General features: G+C 34.5%; 2 protein-coding genes across 3 annotated transcripts in view; both read right to left on the bottom strand.

Moving 5' to 3' along the window:
* LOC129741558 (uncharacterized) overlaps positions 1–5,388 on the bottom strand; it is a 91,892-nt gene extending 86,504 nt beyond the window's left edge. Inside the window, exons 1-2 of the mRNA XM_055733299.1 lie at positions 5,110–5,388; positions 4,807–4,947 (exon numbers count right to left, since the gene is read on the bottom strand). Of these exons, the coding sequence (XP_055589274.1) occupies positions 4,807–4,947; positions 5,110–5,323 (355 nt within the window). The 5' untranslated portion in view covers positions 5,324–5,388. The remainder of the gene's footprint in view (positions 1–4,806; positions 4,948–5,109) is intronic.
* Positions 1–21,519, bottom strand: part of LOC129748909 (breast cancer anti-estrogen resistance protein 3 homolog) — a 353,061-nt gene that overhangs the window by 317,099 nt on the left and 14,443 nt on the right. The window lies entirely within an intron of this gene.

The raw sequence follows: 21,519 nt of genomic DNA, 5'->3' as shown, positions 1-21,519 counted from the left end.
AAAAAAAAACACCATTTTCACGATTTTTTTTTCTAGAGCTATCCTTTAAACAAATGTATTCAAATTTTTTGCATTATACAAAGCATTGTTAAAATAACATTTAGTAATTTTTTCGTAGAAAAATATTGAAAAATGAACCGGTGACGGAGCACTTTCGAGGATGCCTTTTAGAAAACAGGATTTGCGGTGGACACTGTATCTCAGCACAGAATCATCTGAAGTCAAAAAATCAGAGCAAAATATTTTAAATAGATGTTTTTCCTGACCCCAACGTTATTACTTAACTTCAAAAATTTTTTATGAAATTTTTGTGGCTGTTTGAAGTAAAAACTACGATTTTTCACGAAAAAATACGCCATTTTTTATCTGTAAAATCTCCCCAAAGTAAAAAAAAAAAAGAAAAACGTTGGGGTCTGGTATTTTATATGTAGAAAATATGTTCCAAATTTGAAAAGAATCGGATAAGTAGTTTTCAAATGACGATGTCCACGGACTTTAAAAATGCGCTTTCGAGAAAAACGCGTTTGAAGTTTCTGCTCTTGCTTTCTTGCAGTATTAGATAGGAGGAGATAAAGGCCTATAATTTTTACAGTTTCGCTTCAATTGACTTGAAAATTTGACACAACATTCTTGGAATGTTTTACAATAAGAAAATAAAAAAAATCGATTTTTTGAAAGTGTTAGACCCTACCCAAGTAACAATTTTAGCTTTATAACGGTCAGCAATATTTCGTTTGGACTATATTTAGCATTAATCTTCATAAAAAGCTAAAGCGCATTTTATAACATCACTTGGACTCTAATAAAGCCCAAATTAGGCAATTTGGCCCTACCCTAGAAACGTCATCATGACATATCATTGTTGGTCATCAATGTTGATCACCAAAGCTTTTAAAAAGCTATTATAAAATGTTGTTGGGAATTTTTTTCCGGTTTTGTGAATTCTCGGAGTTTTATTTTTTTTTTCCAGCAACCTTAATGGTTGATGAATGATGATTGCATTATTGAGATATGATCTGGTAATATTAATAGCCAAAATACCAATGTTTAAACCATATTATGAGCCTCTTCTGTACTGCCAGTCAAGATTTTAGGTAAAATGTGTATGAAATAGTATCTTAAAATAAATGCGCCTCGTCAAATCTGATGGTCAATCATGATGGAATTGATGGAAAATAGGCCTGATAAAATATTTTCCAATGCTTGCATTGTGAATCCATCAACATAGCGTCATTTTGTGCCCTTCGATTTTGCAACCAACATGGCGTGAGTCAATTCATAGTTTTATTATGGTTTAATGATGACCCCAAAATAAGCTACGATTTGACGTTTCTCTCGCAAGCCAACCAATTACACGCTTAGGATGAGTTCCTAATTTCTGAGTTGTTAATCCTTAGCACAGTAAATGAGGACACACATTTTAAATAAAAACGGATTGGGTGTTAATCACCCGTGGAATAATGAGTTGAAGTCAAATTTCGATTTGTCTGACGCCATCTTGAAATCCAATATGGCGGCTTTCATTGATCTTTCAAATGTTGTAAATGACTTAAAATCGCAAAAACCCCATCAATATTGGTATTTGGTGAAAGGGCTAAACGAGTAGAAGCCGAATTTCGCTATCAGACACCATCTTGAAATCCAAGATAGCGGCATCCGCTGAACTTTTAATGCTGTAAATGACAAAAAGTCACATTAAACATCCACTATATGGGTATTGGTTGAAAGGGCTAAACTAGAAAAAGCTGATTTTTTTTCTACGCCATCTTGAAATCCAAGATGGCGTCTTCCACTGAACTTTGATATGCTGTTAGTCACTGAGAATCGCATGAAAGGCCCACAATATTGGTATTTGGTGAAAGGGAAACCTAGAAGAAGTCAAATTTCGATATCAGGTGCATCTTGAAATCCAAGATGGCGGCTTTCACTGAACTTTAAAATGTTGTCAAACACTGAAAATCGCATGAAACTCCCACAATATGGGCATTGTGTGCAAGGACCAAACGAGTAGAAGTCGAAGTTTTCTATCAAACGACATCTTCAAATCCAAGATGGCGGCTTCCACTGAGCTTTAAAATTCTGCAAATGACTAAAAACCACACGAAAGCTTTACAATATTGGTATTCGTTGAAAGGGATAAACTAGAAGAACCAGAAAAGATTTCATCTTTTTGTTCGTTCACCCTACTGCAAGTCTTCCGCTTGTGTGTGGGACGAACCACGCTAGGCCTACTATTGTGTGGTGGTAGCTACAAATCTATCCCGTACCACTGCATCTACCACTGCAAGGTAGTAGGTCAGTGAGGAACAAAACGATGAAATGTGATGAAAAGTTTTTCAAATTAAAATTACCCTTCCGCTCATTTTCAACATCTTTCACCTTATTCTAATCTTCTATCCGTCTATAATCTTTCAATTCTTAAATATTCTTTCTCAAAGAATATAAAATTTCCCCGATATAGTTGATAAAATAATTTCATAAAAGGAAACAGTATTGAAAGTTCAGTTTCAGCTCGAAGTAAGGTTTATTATAGGTTAAAATATCAATGTGAGAATTTCATACAGGAATCAATTTGTAGATCGCAGTTCCATAATTTTGATTCTTGATTCAAAATTAAAATTGTGTACTTTCTCAGAGACAATTTGACAACACAAACAAGAAGGAATCATAAATATAAAATGAAATTTGGATTTATTTTTAGGATTGTGGTCTTAATTAATTTGCTTATAATTGGAGTTTAAATACAAAAAAATCTTTAAAAAAAGCTTTAGAAATCACTTGTTTATTTTTCAAACATCATTACTTTTATTTAACAAGCCTAAAAATGAAGGTATCTATATAACTAAACAAGCGCTCGAAAAAAGCGTCGGTGGAAACTTGATTTTCACAACAAAAATATGCCTATCATTATGATCATAGTATTGTCTTGCTTTTTCTCATGGAAAAGCAATAAGTCACTCAAACGCAGCCAATTTGCAAAAGCTATGATTGGGAATTCATGGGCCACATATACTGTGGGGCATCTTGGGCCACCTATGTTTGGTATTTTTATACACATTCATAACTAAAAATTTATTTTATATGTCAGTAAAGATTTTGTTATGCCAAATAAAGAGTTATGAAAAATATTATCTCATCAATTATATTGAATGCGAAAGAGACGAATATGAAACCTAATTAAAGAATTTTCAAAAAAAAAACGTTCACGAGCCATGTTTTGAAACTATTTAATCACACACAATTATCTTTTTAATTTCCTCACCGGAAACTGCTTCGATAAAACTAAATGTATTATGAAATTACTGTTTCGGCTCAACTGATAAACTTTGCATGTTGTTTGGTAATTGGGGATTTAATAGCCCAAATCCAAAATAAAATTCTTTTTATATAACTCGGGGAATTTTTTTTTTTAACTTAAACTATAAAAAGCCTAATAATACGATAGCTATGTTGAAAACCGTACCATTTATTTTTTTTACTATACCTTTTTCAATAAAGAAGTAATGGAGCAAAGAAAAAAGAGGCTCATGATACCAACTCTCTCCTGCGTTATTTATAGAAAAAAATACTTTTAAAAACTGTTGCGCATTATAACATCGGACTTGTTAATTATTGCTATTTTCAGATTTTAATATTTGATTTGAAGTATAAATTAAAGATTGAATGAAAATACTAATTTTTATGAATGTTTTCTTGAATGTAGCTCTAAGGCACTCATTCCCCATTAGACTGAGTCGATTTGAGGACATTTTTGAATTTCTCAAATCCTGGGGTAATAAAAGCTGCGTCTTGGTTTAAAACTCATCCATCATTTTTGGCAGAATTTTAACGTAACGTTTATATGAGTAAATTATAACTTGAAGGTTTGTATTGGAAAATGGAAAATTTTGTACTGAAAAATCAACATCATATTCTTTTCCTCTGTGGAACCTAGCCTACTGATGGTTGATGTGCCAATTTATAAATGCTTTAAAGCAAATTTTCCGCTGAACTACTTTGTCCAAAAGCTATTTAAGCTATTTAACAGGGGTTTCTTTAGGCATTGAAAAACAATAAATTCAATTGACATCACTGCCGGTGCCTCGCGAAGAATTGCATGGAAAGTAGTCATGCATTACCACGCTATGCACCCAGCAGTGATGTCAATGGAATGTATTGTTTTTCAATGCCAAATGACGTGCCCCCATTCAACACCTAATAAAATTTTAACCTAATAAAATACGAAGTTGTGGACATAGTTGTTCAGTGGAAAATTTCCTTTAAAGTATCCATAAATTGGCACAAAAACCATTAGCAGGCTAGGTTTCACAAAAGAAACAAAAATCATGTTGATTTTTCAGTACAAAATATTCAATTTTCCCATACAAACCTAAAAGTTCAAATTTACTCATGAAAACGTTGCTGAGAATCGACTCAGTCTAATACCCCCTACCCTAACACTCATTCTATGAAAAAAGCTCGTATAAAGAAGAAATTTTTTGTCAATATTTAAAGTCTCAAACTGAAATTTAAACATTTCATTTCATTCTTCAATTCTTTTTTAAAAGCCAACAACATGAATAGGCTGCTGGAAGTTCTTCAACGTTACTACACTTGGTTCTCAATTGTACAATTAAAAACTGATATCTCTTATAAGGGATTTATAATTTTATCTGCCAATAAAGGATGGCGCTATTTTCAAAACAAGTTTAACAGCACTTCAGCAGTTCATAACAAATGTGGAGTTGTCATTTGGATTATTATTTTAAATATTACAAACTGTGTGTTCCGAATCATCCCGGGGAAAGTTTTTGAAAATGAACTCACCTGTCGAAGGTTTTTCCCGCAGTGCCACCAGGCTGCTGACGATCCGCGCCCGATGAGCATTGTTTCGGATGCCCAATTTCTTAATGTCTGCCTCGCTGTAGTACAGGAAGTCCTCCACGCCATTGAACTGCTTGAATTTTTCTGAAATTGTAGGGAAGAATAGTCGTTACTTTTTCAATGGATGAATTTATAGGAATAGTTTAATAATAATCGTCGAAAAAACTTGGCTAAAAACGAATTTTCTAAAATTGTAATTACTACGCTAAGACTGAAAAGAAAAAAAAAGTTTGAAACATTTCTTACCATAACAGTCCTCCAGGTTCAGTCGCTTCAGCCAATCCCGCACTTCCAGATGCGGACAGGAAGTGATGACCATCGACGGATCATGACGTCGCCTCCGGTTGAGAGATCCAAATTTGTGACTCCAGGAGATACCTTCAAACGAAGCCGGAAATGGAATAGCATGAGCACGAAGTGCCACAGGATGGGACATTCTATCACCACTTTTCGGAAGCATATTCACTCGGTGCCTGTTCAATTGAAGCTCACAAATTCACTTGTTGATTGCAAACCATCTGGATGGTTTAACTAATTTTGATGATAAATCTTTCTAAATCAAAACACTGTTGTCCCACAAAATCAAAGGTTGATAACGATCACGACTCCGATCGGTCAAACGCTGTTGGCTTCACTCCAGCTGGGTCAAAACTGTTGAGGCCCAGTCAGTCCAAAATTCTTGAAGTCTCCTTCCATATGGGACCAGCTTGTAAGCGATTTGTGGACGACACACCACTCTTCCAGTGCAAATCTCAGTGTGATACCCTCGCAGATCGTGATCTCAATTACGGGGTACCACGACCGACAGAATGTCCACTCAAAATCTCGGATGTATCGCGGCGACAAAGATAGGTTTTTTTTCTTGCGTACCCCATGTATGCAGCCTGACACAACATACGCAAAACTCGTTCACTGCAAGAGGCGGGCGGCTGCGTTGAGTGCGCTGTATTTTGATTCGCACACATTCGTTGGTCGTGTGAGAGTTGATATCAAAAATCTTAATTAACGCGATAAGCTACGGTGAGTTACGGCTTTCCGCGACAGGCTGTCGAGGTACTAAACGGCCGGAAACCTGTGGGATGTTTCAATTAGACTTTTGTGCATTTTAAAACATGCTCAAATTATGAAAAGTTAATTTTTGATAATTCATATAGTCTGATCCTATTTGACGTTTTAAGAAGAAAATACAGATAAAAAACTTAACAATTGATATGTAGTGCAGATTATATTTTTGTATTCGTTTCTGGAGAGTTCCTCTTCAAATTTATTTTCTACTCCTAAACTCATTAGCATCCTTTAGTAAGGAATTTCTATGGCAATCTACCTGCCAAATGACGCCCACATTCAAAGGTCGCTCAACTCATTCAAGAAATAGTGAACGTAAAGAAACATACCGAACAGCTTACCCAGGTACCTGTCTACCTATCCGGTAGGTTCCAATCTGATTGAGAAACCACAACTCTCATTAGGTCAGCAGGGTGAGCGAGCGAGCTTCATGCAATATCGTAAATATCGATAAGCGTGACAGTTCGTGGTGATAACGGCACTAAAGAAGGAAAAAGGCAGCCACTCAGTAAGTACTGGGGCTACCGTCTTGGGCACCTCCCGCGCTTGGTAACAATTTGAAATAAAATTTACAAACGATATAATTGAGGATCAAACATAAGAATTGAACCGTCGATATTCAACTCGTTAATTCATTCCTTTTTAGGAACAAACTATTAGAATTTGTGAAACGAATTCAATGTAAAGGTTAAAGCGTCTCTGATCTCAAAACAAAAGTTTAAAATGATTTTTCTGAAATATGATAGTTTCGTGCTTGAATTCGCAATAATCGATTAAGAAAGTTAGAATGCGTTAACCAAGCCTAAAAATGTTTTCATGATACGGCGATTTGCCAGTTGTTGTCCACCTTAGCACCTGGTTTTGGTTTTAATGCCGCTTTTCGTCATTTCAATCGAATTTGTTCGAAATTTCTGCGGTTATACAAAATCCAAATCAAAGATTAAAGAGATCCAAAAGTTTCAAAGTTTGAAATAAGTGACATCAAAACATAATAGCTCAATAGTTGCACAAGCAGATTTGATGTCGTGGTGGCCAATGCTGAGCATTTTTTTACGCTCGTTGCTCGTCCCATAGGTCTTCAAAAAGTTCAGCCGTCATGTGGGCTAGGAAGCTGACATTTGGTTCGGAATCTTATTTTGAGAACTTATAGTTCTGTATTGTCGAAGCTGCCCAAAAACTCCTGTTGAAGATAATCGTTTTCTTTTTTGACAATATTTTCATTTATAAGTAGTATGGATAAAATTGATGTCTGGTCTAAATAGGCAACATCATGGCAGAAAGTGCCCTATTTTTCGACCCTTTACCTGTTTTCCGGGTTTTCCAATGTTTTTTTTTTATTATTTTAGGAAAAAAATTAAGTAAAGTTCATATTCATCACAGCATTGGTAGTTTTCCTTTTAAATAATTCCCATTAATTGAGCTGTCTATTTTACCACTGAAGAGAAAACACTTTTTTAAAATCGTTAAAAATTTTATTAAAATTAATTTTTAATGGCGAATAGCTGTATGATAGGATAAAGGAAGAACAAGAGTTCACTATTTGCACAGGAGTGTCTTGAAAATATGCATACGAAATGAGTTATTTCCGATTTTCGGCATTTTAGGACTAAAGCTTAGTTCTTTTAGAAATGGGACACTTTCATTTGCTAATACCACGTTTACTAGTAATCGGACATTCAAATTTTCGACAGCATTTTGTTGCCTGTAAAAAGTACTATCCGACCTATTTTTTCAAAATTTAAAATTCACGCGTTTTTGAAATATTTACAATGCAAGAGAAAAAGAAAAAAAATATATTGCACAGTTTCATTAAAAATCCATCATTATCAAATTGAAAGCTGACAAAACCGTTGATTATTCGAAGAATTACTGTGTAAGATTGGTGGAAAAGTATGCAAATACTGTCAAAAATGTCCACAAAGTTCAAATCAACCATTGAGTGAAGCATATGATCGGTAACTTCGGCTAAGGGCCATCAGGGATGTCAAGTCTCATACCAGCATTTTTAATTTTCAAGTAGCGAAAAACTATGGGTGGATCGCTGAAATTTCCAAAAAAAAAATTTACGATAAGCTGCAAGAGTTGCCTCTTAATGAGTCATTCAAACCTAACCTCAAGCAACAAATTTTTGCTAGATCCATAGCTCGTAAGCTGTATATCTGGTTCCGAGGCTGTTGGACAGATGATTTCTGATGAACGACAAAACTCATGAAATACCCTATTTTATACAAATTCCAGCGTTTGAATCCTATACCACGTCTGCTCGTGGTAAGGTCTCGAGTATATTAAAGTATGTATTTGCTATTTATATAATATAAAGATTTTCCAAAATTATGCTCCTGTGGAAAAAAAACAATAATTTTCAAAACGAAAACTATGGTTTTCACTGTTTTCTAAAGCCTAAAAAAAAGTAATCTTTTATGTACCCTTCGCAACCTATGATCTATACTAACCGATTATACTTTAAGTTCAATCTCCTCATGGTTTTACTTCGTTATCGTCAGATTTTGCCAGCTGAAATTCCAGTAAAAACGCTCAAAAAGTGGCTCAAAAATAATCAAATTTGTTAATTTCGAAACAGCTGTATCCACTAAATTGGCCTCAGTTTCTTTCAAAAGAGAAGTATTGGTCCGAAAAGTATCAGAAATTGAAGCAGGAGGATGTAGCCACCTAAAATACAGATAAGATGAAATATTAGTTTGAAAAACTTATCATTATCATGAATGAAAAAAGTGTGCGCTGGCCGAAGGGAGGTACCAAGAATAAAGTAGAATTTATGCTTACAAAGAAACGATAAATAATTTTTTTCAAATTTTTTCATGAATTATCATAAGATAACCTTCATTTCCATCATAGAAAGTATTTAGATCAAACGAAAGGTTTTTGAGATACATGGTTTCGTAACTGTCCCATTTCTAAAAGAACTAAGCTTTAAAGTTGCCTCAAGGGCCGAAGTAAGAGCACTCGCCTGATGTTTTGAATAGAATTTTTTGCTCATAAAATTGAATGGTCTTAAGATAATTATCAAAATTATATCGATATTGATGCGATCTTTCGATTCATTGCTTAAAAGTTGACTTCATAATAATTTTTTCTACTTTCAACGAAAACTCTTCAAATATTTTAAGTTGCGCTTCTTTTCGTAAATTTTTGCTTAAAAGTTGAATGAAAGAAATCATAACTTAAATTTACGATTTTCAAGCTAGAAAATACATCTGAATCTAGCACTTTTTGAAGATTTATATAGGTAAACATGTTCTTCAGAAGACCATGCTCATATCAATTGCAATAACAAGAACGCACTTTTACTAAACTTAATGAATACTAGATCGTGGTTGAGAATACGAAATAACAGAAACAGTAAAATGATCATGTCACTGGTTTTGAAATAACTACGCAATTTTTGCGTATCATTCGCAAAATAGAAAAAATAGGGTCATCAAAAATTTGAAGTCACCAGATGATATAATTTAACTTTGAAGTTAGAATAGATAGAATTGCTTTATTTCATCACATTTTAATTGAGAACAAATGTTAACATACAATAAAATTGTATAAATCACATTTCAAATCAATTTAAGCGTTCCATTAGTGCAGTTTTTGGGCTCGCTCGACCAAATGTATACCTTTTAAAAAAAAAGGAGTAGGTAAACCTTGTGTGAGGTCTCCGACACCAAGTGCTTGATTCCTTCGCTACGACATGTCTAGTTGACTGAGTCGATTTGCAGTCATTTATGAATTTCTCAAATCCTGGGGTCTTTTAATTTTAGGCGAGTTAGGTAGACTACATCCGTTTAAAGGTTATGCGCAGCAAACATCAAGTCTTCACCTATATATCGTGAGCTAGGCTTTTCAGGCATCATAAAATTGAAACCTATACATATACAGAAAATTCGAAATTCTTTTAAGATGGTTGTTTCACAAAAACACTAATTGAAATTTTCTTGAATCAGTGAACAGCCATTTTTTGCTAGACTTGTCATTTATATATGATCAACTGTTTTGAAAATATTTACTCTAATTTTTTTTTAATCACATCTACGAAATTTCACATTAGTAGCTCTATTCTCTAAAAACAATTGAAGTACTGCAGAAGTTTTTCTCACCAAACTGAAAGAGAAAATCTTCAGTCAAAAATATTAATTTTGCAAAAAATTTAAAATAAAAAATATTCGAACAAATTAACATTGAAAAAAGTATCAAAGTTTAAAAATAAGACTGCAAGAAAATAGATTTTGGATCTTTGTTATCCGAATGTAACACATAAACAATTATTATTTGCTGTAATTCTAATGTTCTGAATAGCAGCAAGTTGTCCAAACATACAGGAAAATTGAACTTTTTGATCTTTGCTTTGTGGGCTTATTCACCTATTATATTTATCAAAAATTTTCATACATTTGACTGTTGACCACAGAGATTTAAAGTTCATAATAATGTTAAATTTAACGCGGTTATGAATAAAAGCTCGAGCAGCAAACCTTTTGCAAACAAATGGTGAATTTTATTTTAAGTCAAATAAACATTTCTTGAAGTTTAATTTATAACCTTGTTAGTTATCAATACCAAAAAAACTGGTTTGGAAGGACGTAAAACCTACATTCGATATTAAAAACCTATTCCTGGGATACACGTTTTCTGTTTTGGTGTTACCGGTAAAACTATGCTTACGCACCACTCACTTAATCTAAGAAAACATTTGACTGCCTTTTTTCTATCACCAAGAAATAAGTTCTTATCACTAATTTTTTAAACAAAATGAAGACTTTTTCAAATGTGGTTACGAATTGAGCTTTTTTTTCAATTTCTGTTTTATGCACTTTTTTCACTTTTGAAATTTTATTTCCAGTTTTGATAAAATTGTGTTCAAAAGTTTTATTCAAAGACTTGCAAGAACTGGCATAGCTTTCTTTTTTAAATCCGAATCTCATTTCAAACAATCAATTTCTCAAAAATTCAAATTTAACACTAAACACATTGCGGACCTTATTTAAATATTAAATTTTTTGGGTCCAGTGGATTCTTCTGTGATATAGAATGCCGAGTATTGATGTTTACCGAATAAGATTTCTTCTCGATGCTTTATGTGTTAAGATCTTACAGAAAGGGGTAGGGTGGGAGGTTTCTTACGAGAGGAGGAGGGGGAAAGAGGTCTGGAAATGCTTGGGTAATTAGTAAATGGCCCCCTAAGTTGATGAATAAAACATTTGACCATAAAAAGGCCAAAGAAATGTCAGGAAATCAATATTAACATGTGTTCATAATTACCCCATAGGACGAAAACTATGGGGTAAATATGAACACTCATCTGTGAGTCAGTGGGAATAAAAATTTTCAAATTTTTTTCAAATCCAGATAAAGCATCCTAAACTGGATATAAAACAGGAGATAAGAACATTCCAGCTGGATTTCCTGTGTTCAGATATTCAAAACATTGAACATTGTCGAAAACGATTTCCGTTTCACGGGGTAACAGTTTTTTAAAACATCTGAAATGATATCATTAGGATTTGAAAACAGATCGGAAACAGCTTATAGCTATCAATTGGATGTTAAACAGTTTAACAAATGCTGGGGCCAATGTTCCATAATTCCAAGTAGAAAAAGGACAGTTCAATCACATTTTAAAGATGTCCACGTGATTTGGTGAAACGGCCAAATTTCATATGCGATTTGCATTTCTTTTTCTCTTTGGAGCGATGAGAATAGCGAAACTATGCCCTTCCTTCACTGAGCAATTCATTTCACTGATCACAAAGTTCACTGTTTCTTTTTGGTCAGGATGAGCAAAATGAAGCCTGGTTAAACTATCACTTTTGGAACTTTTTGTGTTCATTCATCCCCCACAGCAGCGCGTATGGCACTTGTTCGGAATTACCCCACTTGACCCTATATTTTCATGTATCAAGTAAGTGATGATTTTCGACATATATTCAATGGATACTTTTACCACGTGCGTATCACAGCACTCGGAGATATCAGTATTCTAGCAAGAAACCAATCCTGATTGCTTTTCTCGAGCGATTTTCCGAACATTGCTTCAGAACATTAGCTAGTTTGACTGTTCCCCATAACGTGAAAGTATCAAAAATTAGTCACAGCCTACTACGATAAAAATAAAACCACTAGCTTTTATGTTTGAAGAGATAAATCCAAAATTTGTTTTAAAAATTGAATATTTCATCACATCATGAAATTTTGGTGAATTATTCAGCATTCTATCTCTATTCAGTGACAAGTTATAAAGTTTTTAGTTTAAAACATATCAAAAAATTGTTTTTATACTAAACCATTGTTAGTTTTGAATTAAAATTTGTTGATACACTTAAAACGTACATTATGCACTAGATTTTAAGTCTCATCGACCCTTCCAAAGCCCTAATGCCCAGTCCCAAAGTATTAGCCGCTTCATTGATCATTGGTGAGCAACTTTTTGAAGCAATGGGTCACATTTAATTTGAAATTCTTTCGGCGGGCCACATTAAAAACAACTTTAAGGCAATAATTGTTTATATAACCATATCGTTTGTTTTCCTGTGCCCATTTTCGAAATGTTTTTTACTTTTTCTTTTAAATTTTGTGGAGAAGCCTAATTTTTTTCTATAAACGGTGATTTTTTTTCATTGAAATTACCGTATGAAATGCATAAAGGTGTTGAGCAAGGAAGTAGTAGAACGGTCGCCATGGACCGAATGAATTGAAGGAATTTTGTTCGTCAGGTTGTGTCGTGAGACGGGGTCTTGGGTCATTATTGCGTCTAGAAATTTTTTACAGATTTCATTATTATTTTATTTACATAGTATTCCGTCTTACGACATAACTTGACGAACATAATTCCTAAAATTCACTCGGTCCATGGCAACCGTTCTCCAATTTCTCGGGCACCCCACGTTCGCCAGATCACGCTCCACTTGGTCTAACCACCTCGCTCGTTGCGCCCCCGCTCGTCTTGTTCCTACCGGATTCGTGGCGAACACCTGTTTTGCAGGACAGTCATCCGGCATTCTCGCAACATGTCCCGCCCAGCGTATCCGGCCAGCCTTCACCACCTTCTGGATACTGGGTTCGCCGTAGAGTCGCGCGAGCTCGTGGTTCATCCTTCGCCTCCACACTCCGTTCTCCTGTACGCCGCCAAAGATGGTTCTTAACACTCGTCGCTCGAATACTCCGAGTGTACGCAGGTCCTCCTCGAGCAATATCCATGTCTCGTGCCCGTAGAGAACAACCGGTCTAATAAGCGTCATATACAGGTTACACTTCGTGCGAGGGCTAAGTCTTCTCGACCGCAGTTGCTTGTGGAGTCCATAGTAGGCACGACTTCCGCTGATAATTCGCCTCCGGATCTCACGGCTGGTGTCATTGTCTGCGGTCACCAGTGAGCCGAGATAGACAAAGTCTTCGACTATCTCCAGCTCGTCGCCGTCGATCGTGACCTTGTTATTACTGGACAACCGGGTTCGGTCGGTCTCGGATCCGCAGGCCAGCATGTACTTCGTCTTGGACGTATTAATCATCAACCCAATCCTTCCTGCTTCGCGTTTCAGTTTGCGGTAGATCTCCTCCACCGCCGCAGATGATCTGCCGACTATACCAATGTCATCGGCAAAGCAGATAAGTTGACTGGATCTGTTGAAGATCGTGCCCCGCATTTCGCCCACCACTCGTCGAATAACACCTTCTAGCGCCACGTTGAACATCATGCAGGATAGACCATCACCTTGTCGAAGCCCCCTGCGCGATTCGAATGAACTCGACAATTCACCCGAAATCCGCACACAGCACTGCGTTCCATCCATCGTCGCCTTGATCAGTCTGATACAGATTTCATAAATTTTCTTAATTTTATTTAGGTATCTCTGGGATAAGCTTTCTAAGGATGAATCAAGGAAATCTTATGAATTTGGTTATGTGGATTGCTTATTTTCAAATATTCACTTTAATCGATGTATGGCCTGATTTGGCTATGAAATTTCTGGAAATAGCATCACAAATAACACAACCAACTCACATTTTTTTTCGAGGTGCAAGGAATCTCAGAGCATAAATTGACTTATTCGAGGTTAGTCAATTTGTGTACTTTTTAGACAAAACTGTATAATACAAATACCTTTTGACTCAATGATCAATTTTCCCGAAGACCGCGAGTAATTTTGAATTCCGAGAAAAAAGTTATGGAAGTTTTCTATTTGTTTTTTTTTTTTACCAAACCTGCAAAACACGAGAATTTTGACGAATTTTCAAAAAAAAATAAACTAAATTGAATCCTTTATATTTTCAAAACCGCAAATCTAATTATTTCTCTGTCTTCAAAAAAGTTGTTGAATAAATAAAATTCTAATATATCCAATATTCAACGACTTTCTTTGATAATGTCGGAATAAGTTGTAACCTTCTTTTTTGAAATTTCTATAAATTGTAGCATTCATTTTGTTTTAGAGCATTGATTCTCTGATACTAGAATATCTTGGCAATATTTGAGTCCTTGATTGAATAAAGGAACGTAAATTGGTTCAGAATCATATTTTGGTTTTTATGTAGGTTTATCAGTTATAAAAAATCGATTTTACTAAAAACTCATCAATTTTAAAATTTCTTTACGCCATATAAACCAACAAAATATGTGAAATGTTTTGAATTCAGGACGCCAAAATCTTACAAAATCAGCTATTGAAACATAGGCACCAAAAGTGCTGTTCGCCTGTGTAATCGTTACAAACTTTTTGGGTTGAATCACATTTTTACAGAAACTGTTTTTGTCGAAAAATCAGAATTTTGCTGAGTCATGTCGATAAGAAATCTATATTCGTTCTCCTAGTCTTTATTATATTTTTTATTCTTATTTCCGTCATTAATGAAGATCTGAAATATATCACTTAATCATATGATTTTATATTTAAAATGAACGAAAAGTTATGACTTAACTAACTCCTATATTACGCTTTTCCTATTAATTGTATTGCATCTATGCCTTTAAAAGAACTCAATGAAAAGCTTAAATCCTACAAAAATGTCAACAATCTGGATGATCATGGGGCAAATGCAACTGCAAACAAGTGACGTACATATTTGATCAAGTTATAGATGCATAATTTTTTTGGTTTCGTTGAGACTGCTTTTTGATGATAATTAACTCCTACAGCTTCGCAGTCTTCGGCAAAGTTGTAGCCAGATAATTTTTCAGTTAGCTCCATATATAGGAACTTCATTTACATCGAGGGGAAATAAAATCTTCAAGAAAAAAAAGTGACATTCTCCGAACAAATTTTCACGTTTTTTTATACGAAACTTCAAATCGAAACCCGACTCCCTAGCCTAATTTTTAAAATCTTCAAAAATTATGTCGGTCGTTTTGACCAAAAAGAAGCTACAGGTGATTTGAACTGAATCAAAGCAACCGAAGGATTCCCTTTAATTCAACCACGGTATAAGAACAGTTCAGATACCGATATTTCGATAGCAACTTACTATCTCCTTCATTGATGCGTTTTCTATTGATTAATGTGTCTCGATTCACTCCCTTAAATTATCCGAGTTAGCTAAACTACTAAGAAGTAGGAAAAACCTCCAGAAATTTAAAAAAGTTGCAACTCAACCCAGGCTTATATGTATGATGCTTATGAGTGAAGACCATTCGTGGCAAGTTAAAAAAAAACAAGATATGTATCTTGAAATTGGTCCGCAATATATTTATTTGTATGTATGTATGTATGAGAACCCACCAGTGGCTGATAGGTCTTTCGACCCGAGGCGGTACGGGAAGTCTCGATCGCACATTCAAAAATTGTTCATTCTTAACCCATCATAAATAATTGCAGCACAACCAAGGGGTCCGTTACCACTGGCTTGGGACAGGTTGGACTCATCTCACTCCCTTCAAACTGTTCAAAACAAATGAAGAATCCTGAAAAGGTACCTAAGTACCCTACCCATAATTCTAAATTTGTCAGGATACTCCGGCTGGCTTGAACCCACAATCCATTGTATATCAGTCTTCCGATCGTTTAATGTCCTGTCCATTCCCCAACTGAACCCCACAATAGAGTTAAGCTATTTCAATATATACTGAATAAAAATATTGTTTCATATCTTATGTTATTACCACCTGCAATTCCATTTCATAATAGTTATTTTATCTGTTTTGAGAATCCCTTTATAAAATAAAATTAAAAAAAAAATAACAAAATCAATCGCAATTCTTTAGTCTTTTGAAATGATATAACATAGTCGAAAAAATAAAACATTCTTATTATTTCACCAAAGGTTTCAAAATCTATATTGAATAAATTTGAGAAGCAGCAAACTGTTATGGTCGCAGCAAGCTAAGCATTGATAAACTGCACTTCGGCAATATCATGAAAAAAACTTCCCCAAACCGGCGATCGCTAGTTTTTTTACCTTTGTTTCCAATTTTGAATCTTTATGGATTTTCAAACACAATATGATACACTTCACAACAAAATTTGCGCTTTACACAAATTCATTTCAAGACGGAATTGCAGATGGTAATAAAAAAAATATTGTAAGGAACGAGTTCACCAATTTATAAACTGCAAAATCCGCATCGGCTGGCAAACATTCTCATTAGGTTTCTTCCCACTATTTGCGACCACTTCTTCACTTTGTTCTAACACTGATACTCAACATTGTTTAAATAAGTGTTCAAACGAATAAAAGAATTTAAATTTCCTCACAAAACAAAACTTTTGGAAAAAAAATTTACCGGAGCACAAACTTTTCCAAACTTCACCGTTCAAGCACACGAATACTCCTTCCTGGTCCGCAATATGTTTATTTGTATTGAAATACTTTCTCCCTTAAGCATCTGTTACCATCTTGAAATTGGACCAAAAGGTAAAGCGATCCAAGAAATATTACGCTTTTGAAGAAAGACCGTAACCACTTTCTGTCGAATTTTGAAATTTCATTATTTAAATTTGATTTTCACATTTAAGGACTGTATTCGAAAAAAAATTCAACACTTTCAATTGGCAATAACTATAGAACGGATAAATGAAAATTCATAAAATTTTCATTGATACTACTTTGCAATATAATGTTTACATGTGCAATATTTTGTGGCGATCTGCCAAGTAGTTTTTGAGATAGAGTCTAACATCTGGAGCCTGAACTACAAAATAACTTAAAATTTTCTATTTTACCGAAATTATGACAAGTTTAGCATATTAACCACCTTCTGCAAGAATACGAAATTAGTAACTTTTTATCACTTCAACACAGTTTTCGCTTAATGGCACGATTTCAGATTCAACCAAAACAGAGTAATAACTTTGAGAGACCTTTGAAAGTGCTATGGAAGGAAAACGATCGCTGTTTTAGGCATTGTTTGGTATATTTGGCCATTTATTGTGCTAATCGTTATGTACCACTTATCGATGTGCATCTTCCACAGATCGTCAGCAAATTTAGTACTACTTAGCTACATTTTTTAAAAACTTTTTTCTCGTTCTTCTTCGGAACATTCAGGCTAGGCTTTTCAATGAAAAATCGTATCGATTTCCTTCGCGAAATTTTTCAAAATTTCACCACGCTTACGGGTCTACTATTTTTCGCACGATTGAACCACCTTTTTCTGATTATTTTATCGGGGAACAGCTATTTTTATCATTGAGACAAGATTTTTGGTCTGTTTTTTTGGTTTGTTGAGTGAATCAGACAGAAAAATTGACCTTCCTTACCACTTCTCCAATTGAAAGTTTCGGATGGCATTTTTGTAAACCTCTCACGCCACATACCTTCATGGAATAAATCATTCTTACTTTTATTCCAATTTTCGCTCACTGTAAGATCCTGTAGGACTTCTAGAATGATTTTCCACATAAATTTTGGTAAAATAGGTAGTTGATTTCGAGCTGTTTTGAGGTCTCTCAATGGGCCTTTTAAAGATTTTTCACGATCCCGCCCAAAAATTTTAGTCAATGAATTTATTCGTTAGACGCTATCTCAAAAACTACTTGACAGATCGCCACAAAATTTTGCACATGCAAACATTACATCACTAGGTACATAGTACCGTCAACTGGGGCAACATGCAACAATTTTCAACTTCAATGGCTTCTAAAAAACTTATGTTCACAATTAATCCTACCCCTTATGCATCAAAAGTGTTAAGGATGCTGGGGTATCAAATTGGCGTAGTTAGAAAAATTATAGGTTTCTTCAGTTATTTTTAATTTTCTAAAAACATGCGATTTTCACCCTCCTTAGAAAATGGGGTAACTTGCAACAAACTTTGTTTTTAATGAAAAATCTTATGAACACGCACGAAAATTTATAGTTTTTAATATATTAGCGATGCCTTAAAGACCATTACGCATGCTAACACCAATTGCAGTAGTTTTTGGGTCTGTAATAACTAATTTTCACATTTTTTTCTGAAAATGTAGATGCTGCATACATTTAGGGGTTAAATAATACTACGAAAAATTCTAAAAGCTGAAATCATTAAAATAAATGTTTGGATGAATGAAATTCCAATGTTTACAAACGCGTGATGCAAAACATTCATATTCCAACACATGGAGACGAGATTTACAAAGTATTTCTTTGATTTGCATTGTGTTGCATTTAACCCCAGACAGCTAACGGAATTTTAAAAATATTTATTTAAAAAAATTGGGTGATTGTTCGAAAAATATTTTTTCACCAACAATGTTGGTATAACATGAGGAAACCAGTAAAAAGTTTGTAGGTAATATTAACAAGCCGATCCGTCATACTGGGTAAAGTTTTTTTCGGCATAAAAAAATGTTAAAATTTGTACATTTATTGCTCGATTTTTCAAATTTTACATAAAAATAAAAAACTTAAGAAAACTAGCTTAAGATGTGAGAAATTATGTCATCATCATTTTGTGATCATTAAAAGATAACTTCATTACAATACATTAAATTAAAAATTGATTTAATGTAGTGTTATATAAATGTTGCATCGAACCCCGCTGTTGCATGATGCTCCGTTTGACGGTATTACTGAAAATTTAGTCAATTTTCATTTATCCGTTCAAAAATTATTCACAAATGAAAGTGTTCCATTTTTTTCGAATACAGTCTTTATCTGGATGATTTTAAGAGTGATAAAAGTCTTAGGCCTTCAGAGACCATACGCCGTAGTTGAATAAAGAGAAAATAAAAGAAAAATTAATAATTTTCTCGCGAAAATATGTTTATATTGTATCATTTCCAAAATCATTATTTTACATGAAATGTTCCATCTTACCCCGATATACTACTACATTCGTAGGCATAAATTTTCATATCGAGTCTATGCATTTATGCGCCATTTTTTGCAGTTAATATGGATGACACATTTTCCAGAACGACCCTTTACAGAAAATTTGGTACCTGAAATCGATTGCTCGTTTCTTTAAATCTCTGTATGTAAATTTTTATCTCAATCCAATGCATAAAAATACCAATATTGCAAAAACAGAGAAAAGTTAATAAGGACGACCCCTTTGGCTGGCCCTTGATCCAAAATTTGAAACCTTAAATATATTACCCGTCGTTTAAAACTCCGATTTATTTTTATTTTATTTTTATTTTCATAGTTTTCCGTCTCACGACATAACTTGAAATCCCAATTTTTTTATTTTCATCTAAACCCAATGCATTAAAACGTCAGTATCGCGAAAAACAGTGAAAGTTAATATGGGCGACCCCTTTAACTGACCACTTGCTCCAAATTTGACATTTGAAATCGATTGTTCGTTCCTAAAATCTTCCATGTACCAATTTTCATCTAAATCCGATGTATAATGAAGTTGATATCACTAAAACAAAGTTTTTGTTGTATGGACGACCCCTTTTCCCGACCCGTCACATAAAATTAGACACCTGAAATCGATAGCCTGTCCTTGAAAACTTCGATTTCGAATATGAGAGGTAAAAATAAGTTTATGAAAGAACCAAACGTATTCTATAAACTCTACTTTAGCTTTGGTTTGCGTTTTGGAAATTTAATTATTTCAAATTGGCTCCGCAAAAAAGGCACCTATTTGTCCAATATATGGCATCATAAGTGTGAAAACATAAAAAGCGAATTTATTTGGTCATCATCATTATCGGCCTGTCATCACCCCTACCCTACGGCATGCACACATGTGTGATGTTTGTTAAGAGCGCAAAAATTGCAGTCAATATATTGCAGAGCAATTCAAAAATATTGGCGAAAAACTCGACAACAAACAGGGCAGAGCAGAGCGCACATGGAAAAGGTTCAATGGCTTCATTTTGCTGAACTCGCGACGCTGCGCCGGCCAATCGGAAATGAAACCGCGATGACGGGTCAATCAAAGTGCAATTTATTTTAATGACAAATCGTAAATTGAGCTGGATTCCCTGTTCTACATTACATTCCGGCTGACCTGGGTGAGGATTCGATTTGCATACCCAAAGCCAGGCAGATTGGCGTGAATTTCAGCGGAATCGAAATTAATCAATGTTTACAAATTAGCTTCCCTTTTTCCAGTTATTTCCCTTTTTTAAATCAACCTTATATGTGTTCAGTATTATTTTGTTCATTCCCTTTTCCATCCCTATATGAAACAAAATTTGATCAAAACAAGTGTGACGTCACAATAAAAGGAGGATATGTAATATTGAAAATTTCCCATTCAAAAAGTTTTGAACTGATTCACACCCAAATTTTCATTAAATTGCGTAAGACCTAAACAGATCCCAAACAGCATCACACCCATTTACTGTGAGCTCCAATTAGCGACCGGTTGAATATGCTGGATGCTGGGCGTATATTAATTAATATGCATGCCCACAACATTCTGCTGTATACTTACTCTGAGACCGCCGTTTATCTAATTTGCTAGTCGATTTACCCATGTTTTGTCGGTCGAAAGCGACTACCTTAACAGGGAGTCAGCGCTGCATATTATAGTCGTTTGCACTTTGCATGGCAGCACTGATCTTGCACTTTTATCTGCCGGTATGTTGATGCTGATCTCTCAAATCACAATTTTCATTCGTAGTTCAGTTGCACTCACAGTTGCTCGCGTAGATTAGAATACCTGTTGATTGAAGAAACAAAATGGGACAACTTTAGAAAATAATGATAAGCCAAATGTAAGGCAAACATTAGATCCTTGGCATAAAGATAAGCTACAGAAAGAAAAATAAAACCAAGCAGAGATCAATATCAAACGATGCCGACACGCTTCAGGAATATTTATATTCGCGTGACCGCACACGGATAATTCTGGTTATTTTATTTCTATTCATTCTTTATCTTGCCACCCACCCAGCTATCTATCTGAGTGCTGAATATGTATTTAAAGCAGTAAAATCCTATCTAAAGAAGTTCAATCCGGGTCCACCGTATGGGGCTTAATATGACACATCTCTCAAAACTGCCAAGGACTGGTAGATAGAAAAATTTACAGATTGATGGTTTCCTCCTAAATACTAGATAGATATTGTGGGATTGGGAAAATTTCAAACAACAAGTTACAAAAATGACAAAAATGACAAAAATGACAAAAATGACAAAAATGACAAAAATGACAAAAATGACAAAAATGACAAAAATGACAAAAATGACAAAAATGACAAAAATGACAAA

The sequence above is a fragment of the Uranotaenia lowii genome, chromosome 2, assembly GCF_029784155.1.
Source record: "Uranotaenia lowii strain MFRU-FL chromosome 2, ASM2978415v1, whole genome shotgun sequence".
Taxonomy (NCBI): domain Eukaryota; kingdom Metazoa; phylum Arthropoda; class Insecta; order Diptera; family Culicidae; genus Uranotaenia; species Uranotaenia lowii.
This window is presented reverse-complemented; position numbering and strand designations above follow the sequence as displayed.